General features: G+C 40.5%; 1 protein-coding gene across 1 annotated transcript; it reads left to right on the forward strand.

Moving 5' to 3' along the window:
* The first annotated feature begins 5,762 nt into the window (after positions 1-5,762).
* On the forward strand, positions 5,763-6,638 carry LOC130449180 (histone H1.2-like). Its single transcript, XM_056786860.1, has 3 exons — positions 5,763-6,072; positions 6,268-6,341; positions 6,621-6,638. Exons 1-3 carry the CDS (start codon positions 5,763-5,765, stop codon positions 6,636-6,638), a joined length of 402 nt encoding a protein of 133 aa, XP_056642838.1.
* The last annotated feature ends 6,859 nt before the right edge of the window (positions 6,639-13,497 follow it).

Genomic DNA, 13,497 nt, shown 5'->3' on the forward strand with positions numbered 1-13,497 from the left:
GCAGCTGAAAAACAGAGTTTCAGAATCGACTGGGGGAATATTTTTCGAGAAAACAACATGACTGACGTTGTTTTATTTGATATTAATTATTATTATTATTATTTTGAAATATTCTATACATTTGTGATGAATAAACGTTTGGAGTTGAACAACCTTGTTATATGGTTAGCGACCCATGCAGAAGCCTACACCCACTATCTCGGATGTCTTCTGCGCCATTTGCGTCTTTGAGGCTCTTACGAAGATCGTTTGGCAGACAATAATTGTAAAAATTTGTAGAGATTTTTGTTATAAAGTCTTTAATAGTGGGTATATCGGCTTTGTTATATAACCACGTGTTTCTGGGTAGTTTGGGATAGCAATTATATTTTATCGCCATCCGTAAACACTTGTTCTGTATCACTTGCAGGGAGTTGAAATTGTGTTTGGAGCCGTTATAATAAACTGGGGCTGCGTATGTGAGTATTGGACGTATGATCTGTTTGTATATAAGTATTTTGTTTTGGCTTGTGAGATTACTGTGTCGGCATATGAGTGGGTACAGTTTGCCCATTGCAATCTTGGCTTTATGTATTTGTTGCATGATATGTGCTTTTGCATTTGTGTTGCCTTGTACAGTATACCCCAAATATTTCAGGGTGTTACTGGGTGTAATGAGGTGTCCATCTGCATATAGCTGAGATTGCAGTGAGCAGTTTTTTCTAGCTATTCTCCTGAGTAATAAATACTCTGTTTTGGATGCATTAATGGCTAATTTGTGTTCGTGTAAATATGGTATAATTTTTGTGTTGATGTGATTTTGTGCGATGTCTAATGCGTGATCTGAATTCTTTGCTGTCGATACAAAACAGGTGTCGTCGGCAAATATGGCGGTAAGAAGTTGCGGGAAAGTTGGTAGATCATGGATAAATATGGAATATAGCAAAGGAGATAACAAAGAGCCTTGTGGTACTCCAGCTTGTATTGAAAATGGTCCAGCTGTGTGATTTTCTATTTTAGTGAAGAATTTACGATTCGTTAGGTATGAATTTAAAATTTTAATCAAATAGCTTGGTATACCTAATTTGATTAATTTGTGAACTAATCCCTCGGGCCATACGGAGTCAAATGCTTTCTGTATGTCGATAGTGACCATAATTGCTTTTTCTTTGTTTTGGAAGCCTTCTCTAATATAATTTAAAACTCTGATGATTTGAGCCACTGTGCTGTGACCGCTTCTGAATCCGTATGTTTATCTATGAAATTTTGTAATCTTTTAAGGATTATTTTATCAATTACCTTTGCTATATTATTAGTAGGGAAATTGGTCTGTAGCTATCCACATAACATGGTTGTTTGTTAGCTTTGATTATTGGTATGATGTTGGCAATCTTGAGCATATCCGGGTATTGACCAGTTTTAATAATGAAATTTATTATGTATGTAAGTTGTACTATTGCTTTTTTTGGTATATTTTTGAGTAAAATGTTAGGTATCCCGTCTGATCCCGGGGCTGTTTTATTTTTTAATTGTTGTATTGTGTTGTAAACTTCTGTACAAGTTGTTAAGTTTTGTGTATTTAAAGTCTTTAATGAATTCAGGTATTGATGAACTGATTGTGTGATATTTTGATGGTATTGTGTGTGTTGTGAATAATTTATAAAGTTGTTTTGAAAATACTCTCCGAACTTTTCCGCTATTTCGATTTCATTAGTAAACGTATGTCCGTTACTAATAATTTTATTAAATTTATTTTGTTTGAATCTGAGACGTTTCGCGATTTTCCATAGCGAGTTGTTTTCTGGTTGTAAGGTGTTCAAAAAATTGGACCATTCGTTGTTTTTGTGTTCTTTTATCAAGTTGTTTATTGTGTGTTGATAGTGTTTTAGTAGTGAATGATCGTTATCGTGCCTAGTTTGTTGCCATTTTCTCCTTATTTTGTTTTTCTCGTGTATTGTTTGTATGATGTGATCTGGGAGAGTATTATGGAATTGGGTTTTTGGTTTTAATATAGTTGATTGATTTCTTGCTGTGATGATAATATTTTGAAGATTTCCAATTATCTTTGTTAAGTGTTGTGTATTTTCTATTTTGTCTGTTATTGTGATGTTTTCATTTATGTGTTTTCTAAATTTTACCCAGCTTGTAGTGTTGTAATCGTATGTTTTTGTAATGACAGGGTTATGTATATTGTGTGAAAGTTTCAGATGGATAAGGACAGGATCGTGATCGGAGTTGAAGTCTGTTAGGGTTTTTATTTTGTGTATGTTGTTAATGTTTTTCCCTATGGCTATGTCGAGTGTGCTGGGAGTGAAGTTTGCGTATGGAAAATGCGTTGGTTCATCAGTATTGAATATAATACAATCAGAATTGTCACAAAATTTCAAAAGAGTATTTCCGTTTTTATTAGGGAGTTTAGCGTAATGATCCCACAGTGGATGTCGACAATTAAGATCACCTACTATCAGAACTTTGTTGTGTGTTTTTGTGATATTGTGAAAGTCCAATTCTTTTAACGTATTACCGGGAGGATTATAAACACCGACTATTTTAATTTTATTATCTAAGAGTATTTGGATATGCTCAATTGATGTATTATTTTGTTGCAAGAGTTGGAAATTTATGCCTTTTTTGATTAACAATGCGATACCACCACCGTTGGCATCGGCGGGGCGGTCTTGTCTAATGAGACGATATTCTGGGTTTCCAAAGTTAATTGATTTATTTGGTTTAAGAAGTGTCTCGATAAGAAAGAAAATATCTGGTTTGTGAATGTCGAGAAAATGTCTGATGAGATGGAGTTTGCTATAAACTCCACGTACATTACAGAATATAATTTTAAGATTAAATCGTTTTTGAAAAACTGTTCTACCACCTACCTGCCTAGATGTCATAGTTGTCTATATTAGTAACAAAGTTATTGTAGATCATGAATTTCTCCATTTTATTGTTTGCCTCCTTCATTTCCTCTAGTAGATCAGCAACGGCTCTGCTAAGTTCGTCCAAGTTTACCAAGGAGTGAAGTTCTTTGAACATGTTGTTCAGCTCGGTGAATTTGGTTATATCGTTGTTGGGTGGTCTGGGTTGAACGTTTGTTGTTTTTGATTGTATTTGAGGCTGTTCATTTTGGGGGGTTGTTTGGGGAATGTTTTTGGATGGGAGGCTGGGAAAATCTTCATTGTTGTTTCTTTTTGTCCATGGGTTGTTTGTTGGAATAGGAGCTGGGATATATTTTGTGCTGGTGGTGGTGGTTTTGGATTTTAGATTGATTGATTTCTTTTCTTCAAGCCATATTTTCCTTTTTATGAATTCTGGACAAATTTCTGCGTTTGCAGGGTGGTCTCCTCTGCAGTTGGCGCATCGGGCAGGAAGCGATCTTTCTTTAACACATTCTGGTGTAAGATGTTGCCCCGCGCATTTTAGGCATCTCGGCGTTCTACCGCAATTTGAGGTAGCGCGGCCCCAGAGCTGACAGATGTGGCATTGTATGATTGGTTTGTTTTGTCTTCTATGTTCCCATACAACCCTTGTGTGTTCGATTACTCTTACCGTTTTATTCAGGTAGTCCAGAGTAATTTTGGAGTCTGTAATAACTAAATAAAGGGGGCGACACTTTGTTGTCATACGATAAATGTCCTTAATTTGAATTTTATGAATTTTTTCAAGCTCTTCTCGGATGTCAATGATGTGTAGCCCTTCTGCTAGGCCTCTTAGTACGAATGCGTGTGTTTTGTCTTCTCGTCTGGAGTAGGTGTGAAATTGAATTTTTTCCCGTTTCAGTGTTTTTTTCAAATTCTCAAAGTCGCTAGCATCTTTGGTGAATACGATTGTTGAATTGTTTGTATACTTAAGTTCGAATGGGTTTTTGACTTCTTCTGTTATTCTGTTTACCATATGCCTGTGGTGTGAAACGTTTCCGTCAATTACTATTGGTGGGCATGCGGTGAGTTTCTTAGAGATTTTGGAGGCTGCTTTTGTACGTTTATTCTCTTGGATGCCTGTGTCGTCATCATCGCTGGTAACACCGGAGTTATTGAACTTTCTGAAGTGAGTTTTCTTCCTTTTCTTTTGTGTTTTGAATGTAGTTTGTTTCTCGTCTTCAGAGGGTTCAGATAGCGTATCGTAATTGTTGTGTGTTTCGATTGTGGCTTGTTTGTTTGTCTGACTCAGTATTTTATTGAAAGATACACATTTTTTGGGTTTTTCGAATCCCGGTGGTGTGACGTCTCTAGTGTCCATGGGTTCATTTGTGGTGATTGTCTGGATTGCGTTTATGTCTATTTTTTGTTGTTCCGCACTAGACATATTTAGTTTTCTAGCAGTTATTTTAGAATTTTTCTTAACAATTTTCTCGTATTGCGACGTGAAATTGTCGGTTGTTATTCCAACGCCAGTATTCTCAGCGTCTTCAACTTCCTGCCCCCATGAGAGATTAGCAGGTTTATGTATTTGTGCTTGAATTGTTGTTGTTTCAGGGACGTTTGTCGATCTCTTTGAGCTTATGTCTTCCTCTGATGAGTCACTGCGCTGTGATCCTATAGTATCTTCTTCCATTTGTACTTTTGTTTGTGTTACTTTGTTTAATGATCTATCCGGTGTGGAGGTATTATTGGCCGAACTGCCTCTACACACAGGAATTGACAACTCGGAGTTGAAAGACTTCAGCCCTATTATATCACTATCGCAAGTGATATTTTTGTTTTCTGAACACTTGTTAATGTTTTGGTTTATTTGTTCTGGACACTTTTCGATGTTAACTTCTGAACACTTTGCTTTAGATGGTTGGTTGTTGGTCAACTCAATACATTTAGATAGCGACGATACGTCGATTGTTTCTAAACACTGTTTTGGAATAATTATCGTTTCCAAACTATCAGTTTTATTTGTTTTATCTTCAATCAAAAAATCTTCATCAATATAAACTAGTTTTAGAAAATTTTTGTTTTTTAATTTTAATTCTGAAGTTTTCTTTTTTATTCTATTGATTTCTGAAGAGTATTTTGACAGTGAATTTTCATCTGTAGTATCGGCACTGCGACGTGGAACGTCGGGATCAAAACTACGACTAGATTCCCGTACACTTATCTTAGGAACCGTTTTATGTGTGTTGGTTTTTGTAAGTCTTTTTATTTTATTAGTTTTTGTTATTGTCTTATGTTTTAACGAACCTTAATATCTTCTTTTCGGTGACGTTTTCACTGACACTATTGTTCTATTAACACGCACATTTTTATCAATATTGAGATTTTCGCTAGAGAATATATCTGGTTTTTGCACATTAAGTTTTTGTATTTTTTCCCTCAACCTTCGTGGATACTCGGTGGGGTACGGTGTAGTCCCCGTGATGGGGGGCGAAGGTAGACTTAGTAAATCTATGCGTAGGTTTTCAATTAGACCAATAGATTAACTATAATATTGAATAGTAATAATTATGAGGGGGTACACTTTGCTTGAGGTTTATACTGGTCGTAAAATATATCACTATACAGATTACAAAACAATCGTTAAACGCGTGTTCTCTCCTCAGTAGCTGATTAGAGAATGAGGTTCGTTTTTTAACTTAGTTCTATTCGTTCGTTCAGTCTTCCGTACGCTTTATTTGAATGACTCCTCTTGTAACTCATTACACGCGGAAAATTAAAAGTCTTTTATACTATTAAGAATATAATATAGAGAGGTGAAATTTTATAAAACGAAATATAAAACTACATTCAATATTTTTTTTTATATCAGTTTAGTGTAGTTTATCGACTATATAATAACACACAAGGTTGTTAGTAGTTATGGCGGATACAGAAAATCAAACTTCGGTTGTAACCGCAACGTCTGCGTCTAATTCACCGCAGGTTTCGTCGTCTCCAATAAATAAAAAGGAAAAAAAAGCTAAAAATCCTAGGACCAAACCATCTCATCCACCGACTTCGGAAATGGTAAACAATGCGATCAAAGGTTTAAAGGAACGCGGAGGCTCATCTTTACAAGCAATTCAAAAGTACATTGCTGCCATTTATAAAGTTGATGCAGAAAAAGTAGCGCCATTCATCAAAAAATATTTGAAAGCATTCAAATTAGCTTCGGCAACTTCATCTGGTGGTACTTCGGCTAAAACGAATGCTATTGACAAAAAGAAAAAGAAAACAGCCGCTTCTACTCCAGGCGTAACTAAATCCAAAAAAATTGTAACAGCAGCAAAACGAAATGCTATTATTGCAGGAGGAGGAGGAGGAGGAGTGGATGAGTGCAGCCAGTGCCGCATCATCCGAATTAAAAAGGAAGAATCCAATAAAGGCAGTCCCACGAAAAAGCCGAAAGCAGCTGCTAGCAGTTCCTCTCCTAAAGCAAGAAAAGCCGCCGCCGCCGCCGCTCCTAAAAAGAAGAAATAAAAAGAATATTTTTTTTCTGACAGAAAGATAGTACAACAATCGAGAAGTATTATCGGACTGATGATGGGTACGCGACGACAATCGACAAAAATAACAAATGGCCCTTATCAGGGCCACAATTTTTTCATTTATTTATGAAGAAAATAAGAAACAAATAATGTTTGTTTTGATAAAACAAGAATTTTTTGAATTTCGGTTCAATAATTGATATGTTATGTTATGTTATATGTAACATTTTCATCGATCGATGTAATGTAGGTTGTTACCACCTTCTAAATTTGTGTCGACCTACCTACGATATAGTAGATCTAATGTGTATATATTTTTTTTTGTTTATTTTTTGTTTTTTCTTAATCTAAATGGGGGTGGGCGGGTACAGCTGCGGCTGTATTGTTCCCTATCGTCGGTCATTTGTCTGGAGAATCGGTTCTCCAGGTTGCAGGGAAACCGCAGAAAACCTGCAACACCGACGATCGAATGGCAGTGAGGGTGGGCGTTGGGGGCGGAATTTATCTCACTGATACGGGGGAACTATCGAGGAAATTAAGGTAGGTTTCTGGGAGATCCTCGTATGCTGTTGCAAGCAGTCGAAGAGGCGGATAAGGGAGCTTTTTTTGGGTTTTGAACCTAGTGGCCGCATATTGTTGGTCCAGGGGATGAGGAGGGTCTCTTTAGCAGCGGAATTATTTGATTCGATGGTTCGAATCACATATCGGGCTTGGAGGTCATTTAGGCGGCTTGGAATGGGAGTTATGTCAGTATTGACATAAACGGTGTTGCTAGGGCTAAACCTACACTTGTATTGGCAGTACCTAAGAATGGACTGCTCGCAGGTCACGAGTCTTTTGATTAGATATTCGGGCAAGGTGCTAAAGACGTTTGCTCTATATTCGATAATGGGGCGGATGTATGTTTTATACGTATGAAGTAGGGTCAGGGGTTATGTTCGTCCGAAATTTCCACCAAGAGCTTTGATGAGCCTGACTCGTTTCCGTACTCTGTTCAGAGTGTCATTCAGATCGGCCGTCCAATTGAGAGTGTGAGTGAATTTCACACCCAGATAGACGGCTTCTCTGCGGATTTCGAGCCCCTCTCCCCAAAGTCTCAAGTGGAGGTTTTCAGGTTGATGTTTGCGCACGGATTGGGGATGTATGAAGGCGATGGCTTGAGTTTTTTGAGAATTGAGAGTAACCCTCCATTTTCTGCACCAATCCGAAAATTGATTCAGAATATTTTGGGATTTGATATTGAGAGAGCGCATGTTTTGGGCGTAGGCGATGAGTGCGGTGTCATCCGCGTACATTTGGATTGTTACTGTTGGGTCCAGTGGGACTGGAGTGTCATACGTATAGATTATATAGAGTAATGGGGACAGAATTGAGCCTTGTGGAACGCCAATAAGTGGGGTAAAAGATTCGGAAAGGCAATGACCAACTTTGTCTTTGATGGAGCGGTTGGTGAGATATGAATATATCAATTTTATAGTGGGAGGTGGCATGCGGATAGTCAGAAGTTTCCTAATAAGTCCGGCATGCCAGACTTGATCGAAAGCTTTCTGAACATCCTTGAAAATGGCAGAGGCACACTGGTGTTGGTTCATTGCTTTGGTCAAGATGGTTTGAAGATTGGTGATGGCGTTTTGGGTGGAGTGTTTGGGCCTGAATCCGAATTGGAGTTTTGGAATAATATTAAGCTCTGTACAGAAGTCCCAGATTCTGTCTTTAATCAAACGTTCAAAGACTTTACCCAAGACGCTGATGAGCGAAATAGGGCGGTAAGATTCAGGATTGGAAGGGTCTTTGCCGGGTTTGGGAATGAGAACCGTGTTGGCGGATTTCCAACATTGAGGAAAGTAAGAGAAAGCCAAGCAGGCGTCAAAAGGACCGCAGAGCTTAGGGAGAGCTGTCTCAGGCAGGTTTTTTAATGCCTGTCTTGAGATTCCGTCCCGCCCGGGAGCGGAGTTCTTCCCGGCTCGGCAAGCCGATCTAACAACATCCACGGTAAATGGTGCGAGAAGTGGAACGTTCTCATTTAGTTGGGTAATCCAGTGGGGGCTCAGGGTTATGTTTTGGGTGAAGAAGTGGGTTTCATCGGCAAAGTCCCGTGAGAAATGGGGGTTGTCAGTTGGAGTAAAGACAGTTTGTAAGCTGTTTTTGAAGACGGTGGCTTTGTCTTCGGGCGAGAAATACTTTCGTCCTTGTACCTCAAGGTGTGATTCTACATACTTTCGTTGGCCAGTTAGTCTGTAGAATTGTTGCCAAAACGCACGACCCCGTCTATAGTCCAAGTCGGCAGTGGCGGCCTCCCACTTTCTCCGCTTTTCAGCATTGATTTCCAGCCTGACTTGGGCGTTGAGACGGTTCCATTGCGTTTTGACTGCTGGGTCTCTAGTTCTAATGTACAGCCTATATAACTGTCTTTTCTGACGAATTTTGGATATGAACGGTGGTAAGAGGGACGGCGATGTCTTGCGCATCGATAATGAGGGATTGGAAATCCTCCGCGTATTTGTCTAGTTCTTCGGTAGTTCGAAGAATAGTGGGTTGGGGTAAATTGGTATCGATATGGTTTGCGAAGGAGATCCAGTCGGCATTTTTGAAGTCCCGATAGGTGAAGCTAGTTGGAGGGGGTTTTATTGGGTTGAAAAAAGATGTATTGACCAATAAGGGAACGTGGTCTGAGGTGATTGGGTCGCCTATAGAGCATTCATCTTCGATAAGGGTAATTAATCTGTCCGTGCAGATTATGTGGTCGACGATGGAAGAGCCCAGGTGACTTACGAGTGTTGGATTTCGGTTTTTAATCCGAGAAAGGGGAAGAGAAATTAGAGAGTCGGCGAGAGTTCTGCCGGCTAGGTTTGTGGTGGTATCACCAAAAAGGGTATTCCTGGAGTTGAGGTCTCCCATAATGATGGCTCTAGGAAGAGTGGATGCATATTCGAGGAGGTCGAGAGAAAGTGATTGTTGTGGGTGTTTGTAATAAGAGATGAAAGTGATAGTCTCGTTATTACACGTTATTACACGATATATCTGATGATGATATGATGATATATCTGTTGAGACAGAAATGGGGGTAGGGGATGGGGTGTCGAAGGGAGTCCGTTACGGACGACAAGTCCGTTGCCGTGACAGTAGGAATTTCTGTCCAAGTGGAAGGTGGTATAGCCAGTGAAACTTGGAGGTAATTTGGAAAGGGTGTCGGTTATAGATAAGATTTGGATATTGTGAGAGCTTAATAAGTGCTTCAGTAGATGTCGTTTTCTGGCTAAACCTTGGCAATTAACGGTCCCTATTGTGAAGTCCATGGGACTTTATTTTTCAGTGGGAGGTGTTTGGTTTTTGGGTGAAAGCGAAATGAATGCGGTTACCCAAGCCGCTGGTTACGGTACAATTATAACCGTAAAAAGAGAGAATGAGGCGTTATAGCGTTTCGGCTACAAGCGCCCGAGAAGTGGGGATGGCATTCATTATAGTTGTTGCCAAGATTTCAATCAGGATTTTGGTGTCAGTAGACAGGTCGTAAGGGGTTTGAGGTTTTTCTAGGGTGACGGGGGCTGTATCCTGGGGGGCTTTCGGAGTTTCAATCCTTTTCGGGCAGCGGGGGTGGAAGGCGGGGTGAGGTCCACCGCAATTTTTACAGGTAGGGGAGTTAGCTTTTGGGCATTTTTCTGGCTTGTGACCAGAAGCACCACAAGTTGGACAGATGGGTTTGGCTTTGCAGGTGTCTGCGGAGTGGCCGGTAGATGAGCAACGGTTGCAATATTTTGGGACTGCGGGTATGGTGTTTGAATTTGAGGCTTCGCAGTAGTGCGAAAGCCCGTGGAAGTTTATACCCTTGGTTAGGGCGTGATGGTAGGCGGTTTCGAAATCTGTTATGATTCGGAACATGGATGTGGGTTTATTTGTGGATCTAGCTATGATCCTCCAAGTTTTAATGACAGGGAATTTCAGGATAGAGAGGATCTCCAGGAACTCTTCTTCGGTGTGAGATTGGTCTACATTCTTGCAGACCAGAGAAAAGGTGGTTTTTTTTGTTTTAGTGGTTAGGGGTTTTTGGGCTCGTTGGGGGGAGTTTATCGGGATTACGACGATTTTCTCGTCGCCTATGGCGTAACGGATTTTCCTTGCCAACGTTTCGTGATGAAACGTGGAAGGAATTTTGATGAGGGCGGTTCCATTGGGGTTGGCTTTGAGAAAGCGCATTTGTCCCCTCAATAGCTCTTGCGTATTGAGGAGATTGTAGAGCTCTCTCTGTGAGGTATATTTTGTTGGGAGGTTTCTAAGATTGAGGGTTTGAAGTGGAGGAGATTGAGCTGTGGTGTGGGATTGAGGTTGTTGTTGGGAGATGGTTTGGGATTGTTGGTGGGTTCTGGGGATCTGAGTTTGAGTTGGTGTCTGGAGTTTGTTAGAATTTTGGGTATTTTGTTTTGACTTTTGGCTTTTCGTTGAGGGAATTGATTTTGAAATTAGGGGGGGGAATATTTTTTTTGGGAATAGCGCCTAGTCGGGAGTAATCAACCTGCTTGGGTTTAGAGCTGGCTGATTTCTGCGAGACCCTAGATGCATAGGAATCCGCAGATGGTGCTGGTGATGAGCTTCTGCTATTCTCCAGTGATTTACGTTGTATGAATTCTAGGGCATTGCGAAATTGGCTAAATTTATGTGGACTGCACTGCGAGAGTTCTGCGACGATTTCTGCGAAAGTTTTCTCCTTAGAAGGAGAATTGGGGTTGGTTGGGAGTGGTGGGAATTCATCGACGGTGGATACTGGTTTACTTCGAGTTTGTATTGGGGAACGGGCTACTCGGGGCATTTTCAAAAATGAAATGGGTGAAATTAAAAAGATCGATAGAGTCAGATCAAGTGGTATCAAGGAATAAGGATTTCGAAAATTGAAATCCTTTGTTAGTACCTAACAAGAGTTGGCTATCAAAGCCGACAGCGGACTCACTGCCGGAGGGAGTTTCCTCCCCGGTTAAAGAATTCCTGACCCTTTTGATTGCCTGTTAGTGTTTTTTTGAAAATGAAAATAATATTCAACGGACAAACAGATCCAAGAAGAATTGGAGAAAATAAAAAAAGACGAACAAAGGAAACAGACAAAACCGGAGAGAAGGCCACCTCCGATAATTCTAAAATCTCCACTGATGTGGACAGCACTACGCAAACAGTTAGTGCAAAGAAAAATCGATGCCCAGTGTAAAATGGGAATACACACGGGCAAAATAACGACGGCGACTAAAGACGACTTTAACAAGATGAAGATGCTCCTGAGCGAGTATAAGGAAATTGAGTGGTATACATACCTACTCAATGAAGAAAAGGAGAGGAAGCTCGTCATAAAAGGACTTGCTGTTAACACCCCAGTGTCGGAGGTAGAGGAGGAATTAAAGGAAAATGGACTTAGACCGAAGAAAGTATGGCAGTTGACAAGCCGTACACAAAGAAATCAGGACAACACACGAAAACTACTACCTATATACATGGTAGTAATAGAACCTAAAGAAGAACTAACTTATAAGAAGTTGAGATACCTCTGCCACACAAAAATAAGTGTGGTAGAACAAAAAAGGCACGACGGACCTGTACAATGTTACAGGTGTCAGGGATTCCATTATGGACAAAGCACGTGCAACATGGACGTGCACTGCGTGAGATGCGCGGGAGCGCATAGAGCGGCGGAATGCACGCTCAGCAAGACGGAAAAACCGAATTGCAAGAACTGCGGAGGAGAACACCCCGATAACTACAAGGGGTGCCCGAAACACCCGAAAAAGACGGAAACCAACCAAGCAAGGAACACCACGCAAACAGGACGCACTTACGCACAAGTTGCGAAAAAAACAACAAAGACAGAAGAAAAAACACCGGAGCTACTGAGTATGTTGCAAAATATGCAGATACTCATAGCAACACTCATCGCCCAACAAAAATAAACCACAAGAGGACACCCCCCCGACACGGTAATTCTGCATTTCACAAGGAAATGTAGAGTTATACATCGGGGACAGCTATAAAGAAGGCGAAGGACCACTCGGATTAGATCCTTTCCTATCGACATGAGATAGGAAGAGGTTTACCCGAGGCCGCGAAACACACACACACACGAAGACGTCCAGAACAAGAAGCTAAGAGTGTATAGCCAACAGGCTAATCTCTTAATAAAAAGATAAGACATCCCAGAATCTCCCATAGACCTAAGGGGAGAGGAGGGATTCTACACGCGAAACTGCGACGTGAAAGAGGATGAGGACCTGTCGGAAGTAACAGGGGGTGGTTGGAATGTTCTTCTTCGCACCCACTCGTGGATTTATCCGGGGGTGGATGCCTAGAGGGACGGGCTCGTCTCAAGGGAAATGTGTGTGTGTGTAAACTGTATTCGCTGTGGGCGCGCACTGCACTGCGCGTTTAGATTCGTTGCGAGACTGGGCTGGTTACGGTCCTGTTGAGTTTGCGGTGAGTGTACATCTGTGACTGTGCAGTGAAACGAAAGCGGACGCGGGTAAGACCCAAATAAAACTTTTATTACAGGTTCTGTCAGCTAGGCACATTTAATTTATACGCTTTAAGATTTTCTTTGCATGAGGAAAGTCTTATAATAAAGCATTTTGATTGCGCGGAGAATTCCGCTATTTAAAGTTTCCGTGCACTTGTACGGACAAATATTTAACTTTTAAATTTCAGACAATTTTAGAGAATCTAGAAAAAAGAAAAACAAATACAGACGAGAGTACAGGCATGGAGCCTGAAATCCCCAAAGGTAGGGAAAAACCCTACGTTAGGGGAACTTCGAGAGAAAGGATGGCGAAAATCCTCGAAGGAACAAACCAGAAGCTGGAAGAAGAATTGAAACGAAGGAACGAAGAACAAAAAAAAATGGAGGAAGAAAACAAGCTCCTAAGAAAAACAGTTGAAATGCAACTTTCAAGAATCGATAGCTTGACCGAAACGGTAGAAAATCTAAGCAGAAAACTTACGAAACTGCTAGAGCAAAACGAAAAAAACCAAAACAAAGGACAAACCCGAACGGAAAACAAAACATGTGAAAAGAAATGCGAGAGCCCGACAATAGTAATGGAGGACTCAAACAGCGAAGACAGTCCAATGGAAGAGGAGGATTTCACGCAAGTGAAAAA

The sequence above is a fragment of the Diorhabda sublineata genome, chromosome 10, assembly GCF_026230105.1.
Source record: "Diorhabda sublineata isolate icDioSubl1.1 chromosome 10, icDioSubl1.1, whole genome shotgun sequence".
NCBI classification, from domain to species: domain Eukaryota; kingdom Metazoa; phylum Arthropoda; class Insecta; order Coleoptera; family Chrysomelidae; genus Diorhabda; species Diorhabda sublineata.

Excerpts from the sequence above, each read along its gene's own strand:
- LOC130449180 (XM_056786860.1), top strand. The coding sequence starts at position 5,763 with ATGGCGGATACAGAAAATCAAACTTCGGTTGTAACCGCAACGTCTGCG. Across the intron at positions 6,073-6,267 it reads TTCGGCAACTTCATCTGGTG|GCAGTCCCACGAAAAAGCCG; the intron begins GTACTTCGGCTA and ends AATCCAATAAAG.